Source organism: Heptranchias perlo, chromosome 5, assembly GCF_035084215.1.
Source record: "Heptranchias perlo isolate sHepPer1 chromosome 5, sHepPer1.hap1, whole genome shotgun sequence".
Taxonomy (NCBI): domain Eukaryota; kingdom Metazoa; phylum Chordata; class Chondrichthyes; order Hexanchiformes; family Hexanchidae; genus Heptranchias; species Heptranchias perlo.
This window is the reverse complement of record NC_090329.1, coordinates 27,600,341-27,614,910: the sequence shown is the minus strand read 5'-3', so window position 1 is coordinate 27,614,910 and position 14,570 is coordinate 27,600,341. Positions and strand designations below refer to the sequence as shown.

Here is a 14,570-nt window from a genome sequence, read left to right as displayed (position 1 = left end):
CTTAGAGGATATGACATGGTGGCCATTACTGAGACTTGGCTGCAAGCTGGTCATGATTGGGAGTTAAATATTCCAGGTTATAAGGGGCAGGATTTTAACAGGGAAAAACGGGAGGGTTGGGGGCAGGGGAGGCATTGAAAAGTGCAACAATTTCAGACCCGCCTTCAACCCAACCATTTCCGGTTTTCACCGGAGCTGGGTGAGGGGCGGGCGACCAACCTGCTCTCGGGAGGCGGGTTGGTCATTAAAGCCTTTCAAGGAGGCTGTGGGCCTCCATTTTTGCAGGTTTTGCGATTTCAACCTCTGGGGGCCGGGATTCCCGGGCCTTCTCCTTCACGCCACGTGAGAGGAGGTGAGAAGGCCCAAAACTGCAGGTAAGTGCCCTTTTGGCACAGCTTGTGGGCCCAGAGGAGCAGGGGTGCTTCCCCCAGGCCCAAAAAGCCTACCTGCAGCGACCCCCCCCCCAACGATTGCGAACCCCACCCTCATGATCGCATCCTTCCCCCAATGATCGTGGACTCTTTTTTTCCCCCCCCCCATGATCATGGACCCCACCCCCAATGATCGCAGACCCCCGCGATGACCCCTGATCCCGAACCCCCTCCTCCCCGCTGACTAACCCAGTGACTGACACCCGATTGCCCCCCCCCCCCCCCCCACTAAGACTGATTCTGCAGTGACTGACCTCCGATGACTAACCTCCCCCACCCAACCCTCCCCCACCCAACCCCCACCCAACCCCCCCCCCCCCCCCCGATGACTGACTCTCCCCCGTGGCCCCCCTGTGCTGCCAGGTGCCCCCTTACCCACCCATCCATCCAATCTAAGACTTACCTTTTCACGTCCTCTTCCTTGCTTTGCTCCCATCCGACTGAGTCCAGCCTGTCAATCAGGCCGGCCTGTCGGATTGGAAACCGACAAAAGAAAAAGTATTCCTTGCGTCAAAATCGCAAGGACGTCCGGGAAACCCGTACTTCCGGGTTTCCCATCCGCGATTCTACCCCCGCCCCCTTCCCAGCTCCGAGTCAAAATCCTGGCGAAGGTCTTTAGAAAGGATAGGGAAACTGGTAGAGGAGGAGGGTTAGCCTTATTGATGAAAGATACTATTACCACATTAGTAAGAGAGGTTACAGGTAAGGGAAAGCAATCAGCAGAGACTCCATGGTTAGAGTTGAGGAATAAGAGAGGACTTAAAACTGTAATGGCAGTTGTCTACAGGCCTCCTGATAATAGCAATGAAGTGGAAGAATGTATTAATTCAGAGATTATAAAGGCTAGTAGCAAAAGCAGAGTTGTTTTAAAGGGAGACTTTAATTTTCATATAATTGGGAAGAGCAGAGTAGCTCATCAGAAAGGTAGTGAATTCCTTGAGTGCATTCTAGTTTTCTGGAGCAATATGTTCTAGAACCAACAAGAGGGCAGGCCATACTAGATTTAGTAATGAGCTAAACTTAGTTAATAATCGAACAGTAAGGGAACATTTATCTAACAGTGATCATAATATGACTGAATTCAGTCTTAGGTTTGAAAATCATAGAATGGTTACAGCATAGAAGGAGGCCATTTGGCCCATTGAGCCCGTGCAGGCTTTTTGTAAGAGCAGTCCAGTTAGTCCCATTCCCCCCAAGCCCTGCAAATTTTTTCCCTTCAAGTATTTATCCAATTCCTTTTTGAAAGCCACAATTGAATCTGCTTCCACCACCCTTTCAAGCAGTGCATTCCAGATCATAACTACTCGCTGTGTAACAAAGTTTTTCCTCATGTCGCCTTTGGTTCTTTTGCCAATCACCTTAAATCTGAGTCTTCTGGTTCTTGACCCTTCCGGCAATGGGAACAGTTTCTCTTTATTTACTTTATCTAAACCCTTCATGATTTTGAACTCTTTTGTCAAATCTGCTCTCAACCTTCTCTGCTGTAAAGAGAACAACCCCAGCTTCTCCAGTCTATCCACATAACTGAAGTCCCCCATCCCTGGAATCATTCTAGTAAATCTCTTCTGCACCCTCTCTAAGGCCTTCACATCCTTCCAAAAGTGCGGTGCCCGGACTTGGACACAATACTCCAGTTGTGGCCGGACCAGTGTTTTATAAAGGTTCAACATAACTTTCTTAAAAGGAGAAACATAACACAGTTACTAAGATTCTAGATTTTGGCACAGTTAACTTTAACGGGAAGAGACAGAGACTGACGACAGGAAACTGGTCAAAACTGTTATCGGGTAAAACTACAGATGAACAGTGGGAGGTGTTCAAAAAAGAATTTAACTTAATGCAGGACCAGTATATACCCCTAAGGGGCCAGTGCTCTACTTAGCAAATAAAACAGCCATGGTCAACAAAAGAGATGAGAAATAACATAAAACTAAAGGAAATAGCTTACAAAAGTGCAAAGAATAATGTAGATCAAGGGGACTGGGAGATGTAAAGAACAGCAAAGGAAGACAAAAAGGATAGTAAGAGCTGCAAAAAAGGAATATGAAAATAAACTTGGTAGCGATATCAAGATTAACACAAAAAGTTTTTGCAATTCTATTAGAAGAGAAAAGGTGGTCAAGGGTAATGTGGGCCCTTTAAAAACAGATGCAAATGAAAATATTGCAAATGGTAGATTTGTTAAATAATTACTTTGTGTCAGTCTTCACAGTAGAGGAAGAGGATAATATACCTGACATTCCATGGAAACCAATAATGAATCAAGTACTGGAACTCACTAAAGTTAACATAAGCAAGAAAACAGTATTAAAACAGATAATGGCACTAAAAACACACAAATCCCCAGGACCTGATGGTTTTTACCCCAGGGTTTAAAAAAAGTTGGTGAGGAAATTGCAGATGCTTTAGCCATAATCTTCCAAAGATCTCTCGATTCAGGAATTGTCCCTTTAGATTAGAAAATTGCAAATGTAACTCCATTATTTAAGAAAGGTGAGAGAGCGAAACTGTTAGTCTAACATCTGTTGTGGGGAAGTTATTGGAATCTATAATTAAGGACAGAATGACTGAGCACTTAAAGAAATTTGAGCTGATTAGTGAGAGCCAACATGGATTTGTTAAGGGTAAGTCATGTTGAATGAACCTAATTGAATTTTTTGAGGAAGTAACTAAAGTAGTGGACAGGGGGACTGTCTATGGATGTAGTTTCTATGGACTTCCAGAGGCGTTTGATAAGGTTCCATATAAAAGATTGTTAGCTAAAATTAAAGCTCATGGAATTGAAGGCAAATTATCAACCTGGTTAGGAGGCAGATAATAGGTATGTACTCGAGTTGGAAGGAAGTGACTAGTGGTGTCCCACAAGGATCTGTGCTGGGACCTCAACTATTCTCTATATTTATTAATGACTTAGATAACACATTAGAGAGCCGTATATCCAAGTTAGCTGATGACAAAGATTGGTGGCATAGTAAGTAGTGTAGATGGGAGCATAAAATTACAGAGACATTCATAGACTAAGTGAGTAGGCAAAACTGTAGCAGATGGATTTCTATGTGGGTAAGTATGAGGTCATTGTTTTTGGACCAAGAAAGGATAGATCCGAGTATTTTTTAAATGGTGAAAGCTAGGAACAGTGGTGGTCCAAAGAAATTATGGGGTCCTTATACACGGATCACTAAAATGTAGTGGTCAGCTACAAAAAATAATCAAAAAGGCTGATGGAATGTTAGCCTTTATATCTAGAGGACTGGAATATAAAGGGGAGGCAGTTTTTCTACAACAGGGCGCAATCTGGGCCTGCAGGGACTCCTTTGTGCACCCTGAGACAACTTCCATAGAGGAGGCCAGACTCTCAATGGAACATTGTATCTTTGAAAAGGCCTGCGACATCACTACACAAATGTTCAAGCTGGTCCTCCGTCCTCTGTGCCATTGTGGAAAGTGTGCCTGGCAGGACTGCCAGTACCTCACACAGTTACTGCAGATCCTCTTGCATTCCCCTTTTAACTGATGGCTCCCTGGTTCATCTGAACAGAGCTTGGAAAGGATTGCACCCTCCAATGCGGACTCATGCATTTGAGGAACGTGCTGACAGTGCCATTTGAGGACGTGTGCTGAGAATCGGGGAGCTCACTGAGGTGCTATCAGATTATGTGAGGATTGGGATGACTGACAGTGGTAGATGGAGGAAGGGGGAGGTGAGGATGTGCATTGAAACGGAACGATGGGTGGTGCTGAAAGTGAAGTGGATGTGAGGAGTGATGTAAATGGAATATGCTTGATAAGATAGAGTGAGAGGGGGTGTACCATTGGATGTAGGTAAATCTGCAACTTTGCTCACCTTTCCTGACCTGGTTAGGTCATTAAAATGCTTCCTGCACTGAATCCAGGTCCTCATAGTCACGTTTCTTCTGTTCACTTCCTGGGCTACCTCCAGCCATGCCTCATGTGGCAGCAGGTTTCTTTTTCCCATTGCTAGGAAAGAGGACCTCCCTCCTAGCTCTTACTGCAACCAGCAGAACATCCAGAGATGACTCGCTGAACCAGGGCACAGCCTTTGCTCCCTTGACAGATATGTCCCTCAGATTTCTTCTTGAAATACTTCACTATCAATCTCCAGACGTTCTCCTCCATTGCATCTGTGAACCAGGCCTTTAAATAGTCGAGGTGAAATCGCGTCATGTGGGTCCATGTTGCGCCCATTCACGCACACTGGAGACGCAAAATCCGGAAGTAAATGATATTCTCACGCATCTCAGATTTTGCGCGTTCGTCGCCCGCTATCGGTATTTGTTCTGAAAACTCTCTTCAGTAGGCTACAGCTGTAAAGAGTTCAAAGGTCACAAAGACAATGGGCCATAATTTGCTGTAGCAGGACACCAAATGACATCTGCCGTTGGTTAGACTTGTCCTTGCACGTTTAGGTTTTTAAACTTTTTGCATGGCAAGTTGCTGAAAGTGCAAACTGATAATGTCGCAGCGAGGGAAACCGAGCATCTAGAACTTGAATGTACAGGTCAAGCAACTGGGTATCTCCTTAAAGCAGAGAAGGTTCAGAGGAGATTTGCTAGAAGTGTTCAAAATCATGAAGGGTTTAGATAAAGATAAAGTAAATAAAGAGAAATTGTTCCCATTGCCGGAAGGGTCGAAAACCAGAGGACACAAATTTAAGATGATTGGCAAGATCCAAAGGTGACATGAGGAAAAACTTTTTTACACAGCGAGTAGTTATGATCTGGAATGTGCTGCCTGAAAGGGTGATGAAAACAGATTCAATCGTGGCTTTCAAAAAGGAATTGGATAAATACTTGAAGGGAAAAAATTTGCAGGGCTATGGGGAAAGAGCAAGGGAATGAGACTAACTGGATTGCTCTTTCAAAGAGCCGGCATGGGCTTGATGGGCCGAATGGCTTCCTATGCTGTAACCATTCTATGAATGTTTGATTCTAGCCAATCAGATTGTAGGATTATGAAATTAACAGTGTAAGAATTGAGAAGGAAGTGTAAATTAGAGTGGGTGAATTCAATGTCAAATTGGATACAGAAAGAGAAATAAAGAGAGGGAAAGAAAGATTGGATTAAGAGAGAGAAAAATAGAGACAGCAAGGAAAAGTAAAAAAAATATAAAATTTAAACTTACGTTTTTAAAATCGCCAACAATTAAAACCTGAAGGAATGAGACTCCACACTTGTAATAGTTAATTTTCAGTGCCAGAGTGGTTGACTGGCAGTAATTAACGCATCCTAAATAGAGTACTTAGACTGAAGTAGAGATGACTTAACTGTCTGTGACGAATTTAGTCCGTATCTACCATGCAAATACAGCAACTTCACGCGTTTAATGCATTCCAATGGTGAGTCAGACAGCGAGATGCCATTTTTGTGAAGCTAACGGCAGAGCGGCACAACTCAGACAGCAACTTTTGGATATTTGAGTCTGCCTGTCTGCCCCTCGCCTGAAGTTGCTGTACAGTTTGCATATAAATAACATCGAGCGCCATTAGTCCCACTGTTATTTTGAGAGGAAAATCTGGCCCAATAATTTATACGTGTGCAGATGGTGAGAATGAAGGGTGGACCAGTGAAATTTAATTGACTCTACCGGGAAAATATTCAACTGATTGGAATTTTTCATCTGGATTTTTTTTCATTTAAATTGACAGATAAAGGAATTCCTTATTTATGAAATGCACATTTCCTGGAAAATGCACATCTCCTATAGAAAGGAATCTCTTAATTCTTGCTACATAATTTGGAGCATTCCATTTCATTGTGCATCAGTGCCAGACATTCTGAACTTGTGCTGGAATGGATCATTTTAATATTGTTTTGGGCACCTCTTACTTTTAGTTTCTATAGTTTGTTGATGTTGAAGAGTTGCTTCCTGGGTGTGCAAGCTATAAGTTAGGTAGTATGAGGATAGAAGGCGATGTTACCCTTTTATACAATGCAGCAGGACTTATTGGAGACCAAGTCTAATAATATAAAGCAGAGCTCAGGAAGCAGTGCGACTGAATTGTCACACAATCCTAAATATTATAAAGGAAGATCCTCTCCACTTAATGGTTCTGCCTTGTTCCTGTAGTTCATGCTTTAAAACAGCTGATCAGAGGAAATGACCCGTGACCTCCACCACCTAGAAGGACATGGGAAGTGCATGGGAACACCATCACCTCCACGTTCCTCTCCAAGTCACACATCACCCTGACTTGGACACATATTGCCGTTCCTTCATTGTTGCTGGATCAAAATCCTGGAACTCTGTACCTAACAGCGCTGCGGGAGTACCTTCACCGCATGGACTGCAGCGGTTCAAGAAGAAGGCTCCCCACCACCTTCTCAAGGGTAACTAGGGATGGGCAATAAATGCTGGCCTTGCCCATGTCCCCAGAATGAATTTTTTAAAGAAGACATTTTAGGATAGATTTTCTGCGCCGTGGCCCAGTGAACATTAAATATTAAGGGCAATTGAGAAAAATACAGTTCCAGCTTAAGATCACAAAAAGTGTGTGTGTTCTAAAAATCACACAAGGCCTGAAATTATGCCACGGCAATGGAAACGCTCAGTAGAAACGCTCAACAAGTTTGCCTGAAATTCCTCTTTCTGCTGATTAAACCTTCTACTAATATAATGTGGAGTGTTTGTATTTTAGAATTTCACACCATAATTTCAAGCTCTTAAAGTTTAGGTCACTTTTCATCTTGGAAAAAGTTTGCATGCCTGTTAAAATCAACGGAGTAGTATTTGATGAAGTTTAATTTTATTAGGACTCCTCTCTATAATGCAAGGCATTACAGCTAGCTAAGAACTAGTTTCCTAGTGATATGGCATTCTGGAATGGATACTGTTGGAACTCGGTTCATAACTTTTGTTTTGCTATTTTTGATATCTAGAAGTGAAATGAATAGTGCAGTATTGCTCGTTCTGGCCTTTCACTGCAGTATTATTGTGCCACTGGTATTGTAGGTATTACGTTTCGAATCTCATGCTATTCTCATTATTTATTTAAAATTTGACTGGAGATACCTACAAATATCACTTCATAATCTGTTAAATTCTAGATGGTATGAAACAATAGTCAGTGATCCACTCTCTATTCAAAGGAAGCATGGGGGGGGGGGGGCTTTCCTTCCTGATTCTGCCAGAAATCAGACAGAGAATTATGAAAAACTCATGCGATGAGGCCAACCAGGATTTCCCTCCCCGCGCATCCACCAGGACCACCACTGGCCGCTGCTTCACCGTCTGCGGTTCACAAATGGCAGCGAGAGAGCAGGGCCTGGGACCCCACAGTTTTCCCATCCCATCTACCACATCCTGTGGCTGTTATGTGGAAAGTGGCAATAGGCCCCAGGAAACAGTGGTAAAGGTTCAGAGTTCTCCCAGTAGTCGGGGGGGGGGGGGGGGGCAGCATCCTCTCCCTCCAAGTTGGATTCAACACTTAACTCCGAGGTCAAATTTTTGCCTTCCTGTCTAGCTGCAATATGAGACAGTCTGCAGAAATTTGAAGTGGAAAACAAACAGAGGAGAGAACTCTCTTCCTGTGGTTAGAGACGATCAGTTAACAGGGGTAATATGGCATGGTTTGCTATCTTTTATGTTCTGAAGAGCACTATGAAATAGAGTGGCAATTCACTGAAAACTGTATTCTGCTTATTCATATATTTAAAAGGTAAAATAAACCAGCTTGTTGGTTTACAATTGGCCTCACCCCACCAGAGTGCTTCCTCACCTCACCAGAGTGCTTATTACTCTACCTTGCAGCAAATAGGAGAAAGGTACGTGAGGACATGTACAAGATTACAGTTCCCAGTGTGCACAACAACAGTTTTCATTGTCAAGACCCCCGGATAATAGGTTGTACAACTAGACATTGAGCGGTAACGGTAAACTCCTTATTGTTGGAGATGCCGGTTCCATTTGGGTGAGAGACCTGAGAGCATATTGATAGGGACCTGAAATTTGTAACAAGCCGACTATTGAAATAGAAGAGGGACGTTATGTTAGAATGCTGGCTGCCAAACTCCCTTTTAGATAGTACTTAGATAGCAATATACTGTATCCCATGGTGTTGCGCTTGAGTATATGCCTGGGTGAGAGCGAGTAGGCAGAGAGAAAAGAACAGCTTGCGAAGGCCTTTGTGCTTACCCTTTCCCCAGTCCCTCAGTGCTCTCAGACCCAAGAATTTCCAAGCTGGCTTATAGTTGCGAGGCTCTCCTCTAGTTCTGGTCTGCTGCCTTCTGTTATGTGCCACCTTGCCCTGAAAGCAGATAAGTAGTGTTGAGATGTCAGAAGTGTCAGGAGCACACCCAAGTGCCCATCCTGCAGTCCACTGATTGTGTGAGCATATGAACTTGCATGACGCAGCGAGATTTTGTTAGAAGGATTTGTTTCCATTGAAACCTTTTTAAGATGTCAGTGTGTCAAGAATTTCAAGTGATGTTGCAGCTGGAATTTACGTCCTGATCCAGTAAATTCATGCATTCAAAGGACTGCAAGGTAGTGAGTGTGTAATGGTGCGAGGAAACATTTTGTTGCATGTGTTACTTTATACATCTACCTGGTACCGGTACTGGTGGATCACCTTACCTTGGCTTATTTCTTCCTAATTTGGTACCACTGTCTGGATGGTGAAGACTCCATTGATCCAGTGTGCTACCTCCCCCCAGGCACTGTTGATTGTTCTCCTGTGGGTAAGGTGCCCTGGAGAGTAAAACAGGTTGAGCCTCTTTTCCTCCACTTCTTGTTGCAGCCATGAATCTGGATGCAGTTCCTTGGTGCTAGTCTATAATAACAGTTCAGAATATAGAAAAACTTTTTAAAATTATGTGACTGCAAAGGGAAAAAAGTCCCTTTCCTTTTAAAGAGCTGCTGCAGAACCGGGTATCATGCCCCTGAATCTGCCAATCCTGTGGCTGGCCGATTACATGTTGGGACCATGCTGTGAATATGTAAATCTTGCTCTCAGAAGATTCATCCAGGTCAGCCATGTACTACTTGGGGCAGGCGCGAAGCTTGCATCACAGCATTCCATTTCCACCCTCAATCATCATGGAAAATCTACCCCTGTATTTATTCATTCATTCAGCCTTGTCCAAATCATGTTTTACAAAGGGCAAAAAAGACATGAGTATATTCAGGGAGCGCGCTCCCAGCAGGAGGCCGCAGATGAAAAAGCACAGCTGGAGAATCAGTTACAATGCTGTAGCTCAGTTTCTAACTCAGTCACTTCAAGCGCAACTTCCCACTGGGAGTGCTGAATATCTAATAATCTTAGGTATGAGTAAAAGGAAAATCAGCCAGGGTGAGTCACCGTCTGAATTCCACCCTTCCTGTGACCCAGATTCTGTTTCAGGCATTGCCTTTTGATATCACAGCCAAAATCAGAAACTCGCGATAGTGAGAATTGGGAGAGCAAGTCCAGTGCTGTATCATTGTTCATCACAGACATTGGAACACCCTTGGTAGCTTGGCACGACAAATTATCATTGGAAAGAGAAAGCTAGGTTAACATTTCAGGTTGAGCCGTTCACCAAAACTGCCTTATCCGCAATGTTAATTTATTTTTCTCTCTCTGCTATATGTTTATGGCATTGTCCATCCAAATCAGAAAGCCAAAACTGCTCTTGCTCATCTCCTGTCAGCTACCTCTGGATCAACATTGGTAGAGGTTTGCCAGTAGGTTACCTGTCTGTCCTGTCAGGCTGGGAATAGTGTATATAGAACTACAGAGAGAACAGAGTAAATTCAAAATTGTGTGTTGCAAAAAGTGAATGTTGCCATAAGTTTTTTTTAAGAGTTGCAAGCAAAGTCTCGCAGGAGGTCTCAATTCTTTTGATTTAGTTATTTCATAGCTCTCTTATTTGCTGTCAGACTGTCAAAGGATTTACTGGCAGATTTAAGAACATAAAGTGAAATTGCTGTCTTCACTTTTAGTAGAGTTCACGTGAGTGAAAGTGATAAAATGCAGCTGTTACCTCATGTCATCTTGTTTGCTAAAATAGCAGGTAGAGATTTCAACCCCACGGTGCTTGAGAGGTGGGAGAGAGATTTACAATCATTCTTAAATATGTCTATAGTAAAGTGAATGCCAAAGGCTTTGTTTAAAGTTGATGCTACTGTCCAATGCATCAGAAGAGAATCTCAATGCATAATCATCTGAACTGTATGGTCTCCTAAAAGTTACATTAGATCTGCACCTTTTGATGTAGGTTTATTATGAGTTTATTGAGTTACAAAATTTCATGAGAATTTTTTACTCAGTGAGTTGTTATGATCTGGAATGCACTGCCTGAAAAGGTGGTGGAAGCAGATTCAATAGTAACTTTCAAAAGGGAATTAGATATATACTTGAAAAGAAAAAGATTGCAGGGCTAAAGAGAAAGAACAGGGGTGTGGGATTAATTGGATAGGTCTTTCAAAGAGCCGGCACAGGCATGATGGGTCGAATGGCCTCCTTCTGTGCTGTATATGTGTTTGTTTTGGTAGGTGTTACAATGCAACAGTATTGGATGTCTCTAAACAACAGTAGTGTCCAATCTCTTGTGCCAGTTCTACTTACAAAAAACATTGGTGTCTCCCATTTAGATTATATGGATATTGCTGAAGAGACAGTATTACAATGGTTAGCTTATTACATGCCTGAGCTTCCCCTGCAGTAGCCATATTAATTTAAAATTAACAGAAAATCATCAGGTCCACACATACCCTTCATACAATCCAGTCTCTGTTGCACCTCTGTTTATATTTTTGCTCTTAACAAGTATGAAGGAGGCAGAAGAGAGGGATTTGTGAAGCACTGAAATCTGTCCTTGGAAAAGAGCAGCTTCAGCCTGGTCGCTGGGTGTGATGACCACTGAGGCGCTCTTGTGCTAGTATCGCAAAATTTCAAGTTCTGCATCGGCAGTTCTTCTCTGGGGTTAATAGGTTAGTCAATCAGGCAAAGTGACAGAAAACTCAAGCTGTAATCCAAAGGGGCGAGTGGGCGCAGGGTGCGATTTATACTCTGAAATTGACACATCTTACAATTTCACAGCCAAATTTGACAGATTTCCTGAAAAAGAACCTTGTTGCTATCAGGTTTATTTCAAACAAAAGTAGAAAGAGCTTTTTGATGGTTGAACTACAATTTATAATTTAGCTTTATAATTGATAATTTAAGTAGTGTGAGAGAATAAACACTGTCTTTTCAAGTCACACTTTGAATATCCTTTTGTATATTGTACTTTTGTCAGGACTAGAAAAACTAAGGGCCAAGTTTTATTAGTGATACCCTGCAGGTAAATTGCAATTACATTACGGTCCACATTCCCAACGTAACACGGTTGCAAGCAAACCATTTACTGCAGTTGATCTCTTCCCCTAGTGATGGTATGGAATGTTTATACTGTGCTGCTGTTGAGGGGACAGGACTGGTATAAGTGCTGACCTGCAGATGAATTTACATCAGTGCATAAATTCCTGTCCCCTCCACACTTACACTGCCTCACTGTGTCAGTGATACATCTACATTCTTGTGAAAAACTTTTGTTAGGGAATAAATCGACTTGCACAATTCTGAGCCTAATAGGACATGGTTTCCAAGGTGGGATGCTGTCATTGGTGGTGGGAGGAGGGGAGGGACGGAGGGGGAAATGCCCTTTTCTTTTGCCCTTGCCATCTGACCTGGGATGAAAAGTTTGCATTTCCCTATAAAGTCAGGCTATTTTCTTCTTCTGCATGGAGAATGGAATGGCACCAGAAATGCAATTGAACATTAATTCACGGGGCTGCTCTGTACTTAGTGTCCTGGTGCATTTAATTGCATTTTCTCTGCAGTTGTATCACAACAAATAAAATTTCAGCCCGTTTGTTTGCAGATTTTAAGTGCTTGTACCATTGAAACGTACAATGAAAAGGTTTTGCTTTGTTCACTGTCAGTGACATCTTCATCAGATCTCACTTTCTTTTTCATTGCTCCATCTTTTCTCCTCACTGTATTGCTCCCCATTCATCATGTCTGTGCAGTGAGTTCCTTATGCTGCCCAGAGCAAAACGAGGAAGAAGTGCAGAGTGCCTGCATACTACCAGGTAAATATAGCAGCCCAACAGCATTCAAGACACCTTTCTCATTCTGTAAATGAAGGTAATCTGTGAATGACTTTTTTTACATTGGTTTAGTGTTGCTGTCGTAATAATGGTTTTCAGTTGTAAAAATGTATGAGTTCATTGATAGACATGTTGTTGTGCTTTAAAACAGCTACACTTTGTGTTTCTGCTACTTTGTCTTTCATCTTCGTGGTGAATATTGAGTGGCAATCATTTTCGTAGTTTGTATTTGATGTGCTCTGCTGATTTTTGACAATGCTACTAAGATATAAATTAAATTCAGTAAAAAAAAATTTGAGCCAGAGGATCCACCCATATCAGCTGCAGTTTACTACATCATGCACCTGACCTATACGGCCTGCAATTACGTTTCCTAATATCACTTCATTTTAAAACATATCCTTGCTAGATGTTAGATTTATTCAAATAACACTTTATTAAAATACACTGTGATGTAAACACACTGTGACATACTATGTCCTCTGGTATATAATCCATTGTTGGTAGTACCTTTATTAACAGAAAATCTATATAAACAACTAGGCCTTGCTGAAACCTGCATTTATGTATAGATCCTAAAAATGATGCTATAGGAAGAGGCTGCTGGTCTCAATGTATCTTTATTGAGAAAGTAATCACTTTTCCCCGAACCCCTCACTTACCCCTGATAGCATCCACAAGCAGTTGATTGGTTCCCATTGAAATAAATAGCTTTTTCTAAAATGTGCGGGAAGAAATGAGGTTCATCCCTTGCCATGGACCAAACCTGCTACCAGTATCAATTATGAACAGCTCCCAGCAGTGACATTTGGTATTAGTTCACCATTTTAGGTCTGGCTAGGCTGAGTTGAGTTCTTAGCCCACCTGTACAAACTAGCAATGCACTTTCAACATTGCTGGCCTGTACAGGACCTTTCCTGAACATCTCGGAAGATCCTGGATAGATCCACAAAGCAGTAAATGTGACTTTGCAGGGGCAGTGTGCCCTGTTGCATTTAGGGATTTTGCATTATTTGTCCTAGAAGGGTTTTTTTTTGTAATAATGTTTTGATATGAAGTCAGGATATTGAGGTTTAATTCCCAATAGTCCAGCACCTTTTTTTTGACAAAGGAAAATGATTGAATCCGCTGAAACAGTAGGAGACTAAAGCCCTAAAATTCTATGGGGGTTCTCTTGGTCTCCCACGTAACTCCAATGGGAATCCGGCGGAACCCCCAAAATACATCTGAGATACAGCATTACCCAGTTCTCTCAATGGTATCCATTGATTTTTTTTTTTGTGTGGTTTGTGCTGGTTTTCTGCTTGAGTTATAGCAGGAGAACAGGAGAGCCCTTGCAGAGTTTCAGGTCCTAGGTGTCTTAATGAGATCTTCTGAAAACCAGCTATTGAAACTGCTTTCCTTATCATTTTGAGACAATAGGTAGGACAATATCACATTTCAATACTTCCAGTGAGTATTCACAGATGGTATCTTTGGAGAGGCTGCATTCATGTGAGCTCAATATGGGGTTGTCTGGCAGGAACCCATTCCTGAGGGGAGGGGGCTAGTCAATCCGATTGGCAGCTCAACTGACCATTCTCTGGACACACAGAACTGAGGAGGGAAGGTCCAGAAGTCAAACCTCTGTATTCCTGACCAGCTAAGGAACAAAGAAACACAAAGTCTGCAGAGGCAGTCTGTGTGAACTGGCACGGGAGTCAGACCCAGAGAGAGAAAGTTATTTTCTTCAGCTTAGTACTGATTTCTTTTAGGGAAATTACTGGTCAGAAAAGTTGTATTTAGCCTGCTAATAGAGTGAAGTGTGCTTTGTTATTTTCAAAATAAGTTGAAATTCTCAGTAATTGTTCCTCTTCTCATTCACAGATTATGTGAAAAAATAAATCATTTTATTGAATTATAGTTGACCATATCTCACTAGCGTGTTAGTCCACCTTTTGAAAAATTGTAAAAACACACATGCATTTATATAACACCTTTAACATAGGAACACATCCCAAGGCATGTCACAGAGTTGTAAGGAAAAAAGTGGACACCAAGTCAAAGAA

The 14,570-nt window shown here is 42.3% G+C and overlaps 1 protein-coding gene across 15 annotated transcripts in view; it reads left to right on the top strand.

The window, feature by feature from the left end:
• The window catches only part of LOC137321665 (regulating synaptic membrane exocytosis protein 1-like), a 984,914-nt gene that overhangs the window by 578,903 nt on the left and 391,441 nt on the right, over window positions 1-14,570 (top strand). For 12 of the 15 annotated variants that reach the window (XM_067984176.1, XM_067984183.1, XM_067984175.1 and 9 more), the window contains one exon: window positions 12,442-12,504. The exons of the other annotated variants lie outside the window; for them this stretch is intronic. In XM_067984176.1, the coding sequence (XP_067840277.1) occupies window positions 12,442-12,504 (63 nt within the window). The remainder of the gene's footprint in view (window positions 1-12,441; window positions 12,505-14,570) is intronic. 15 annotated transcript variants of the gene reach the window in all.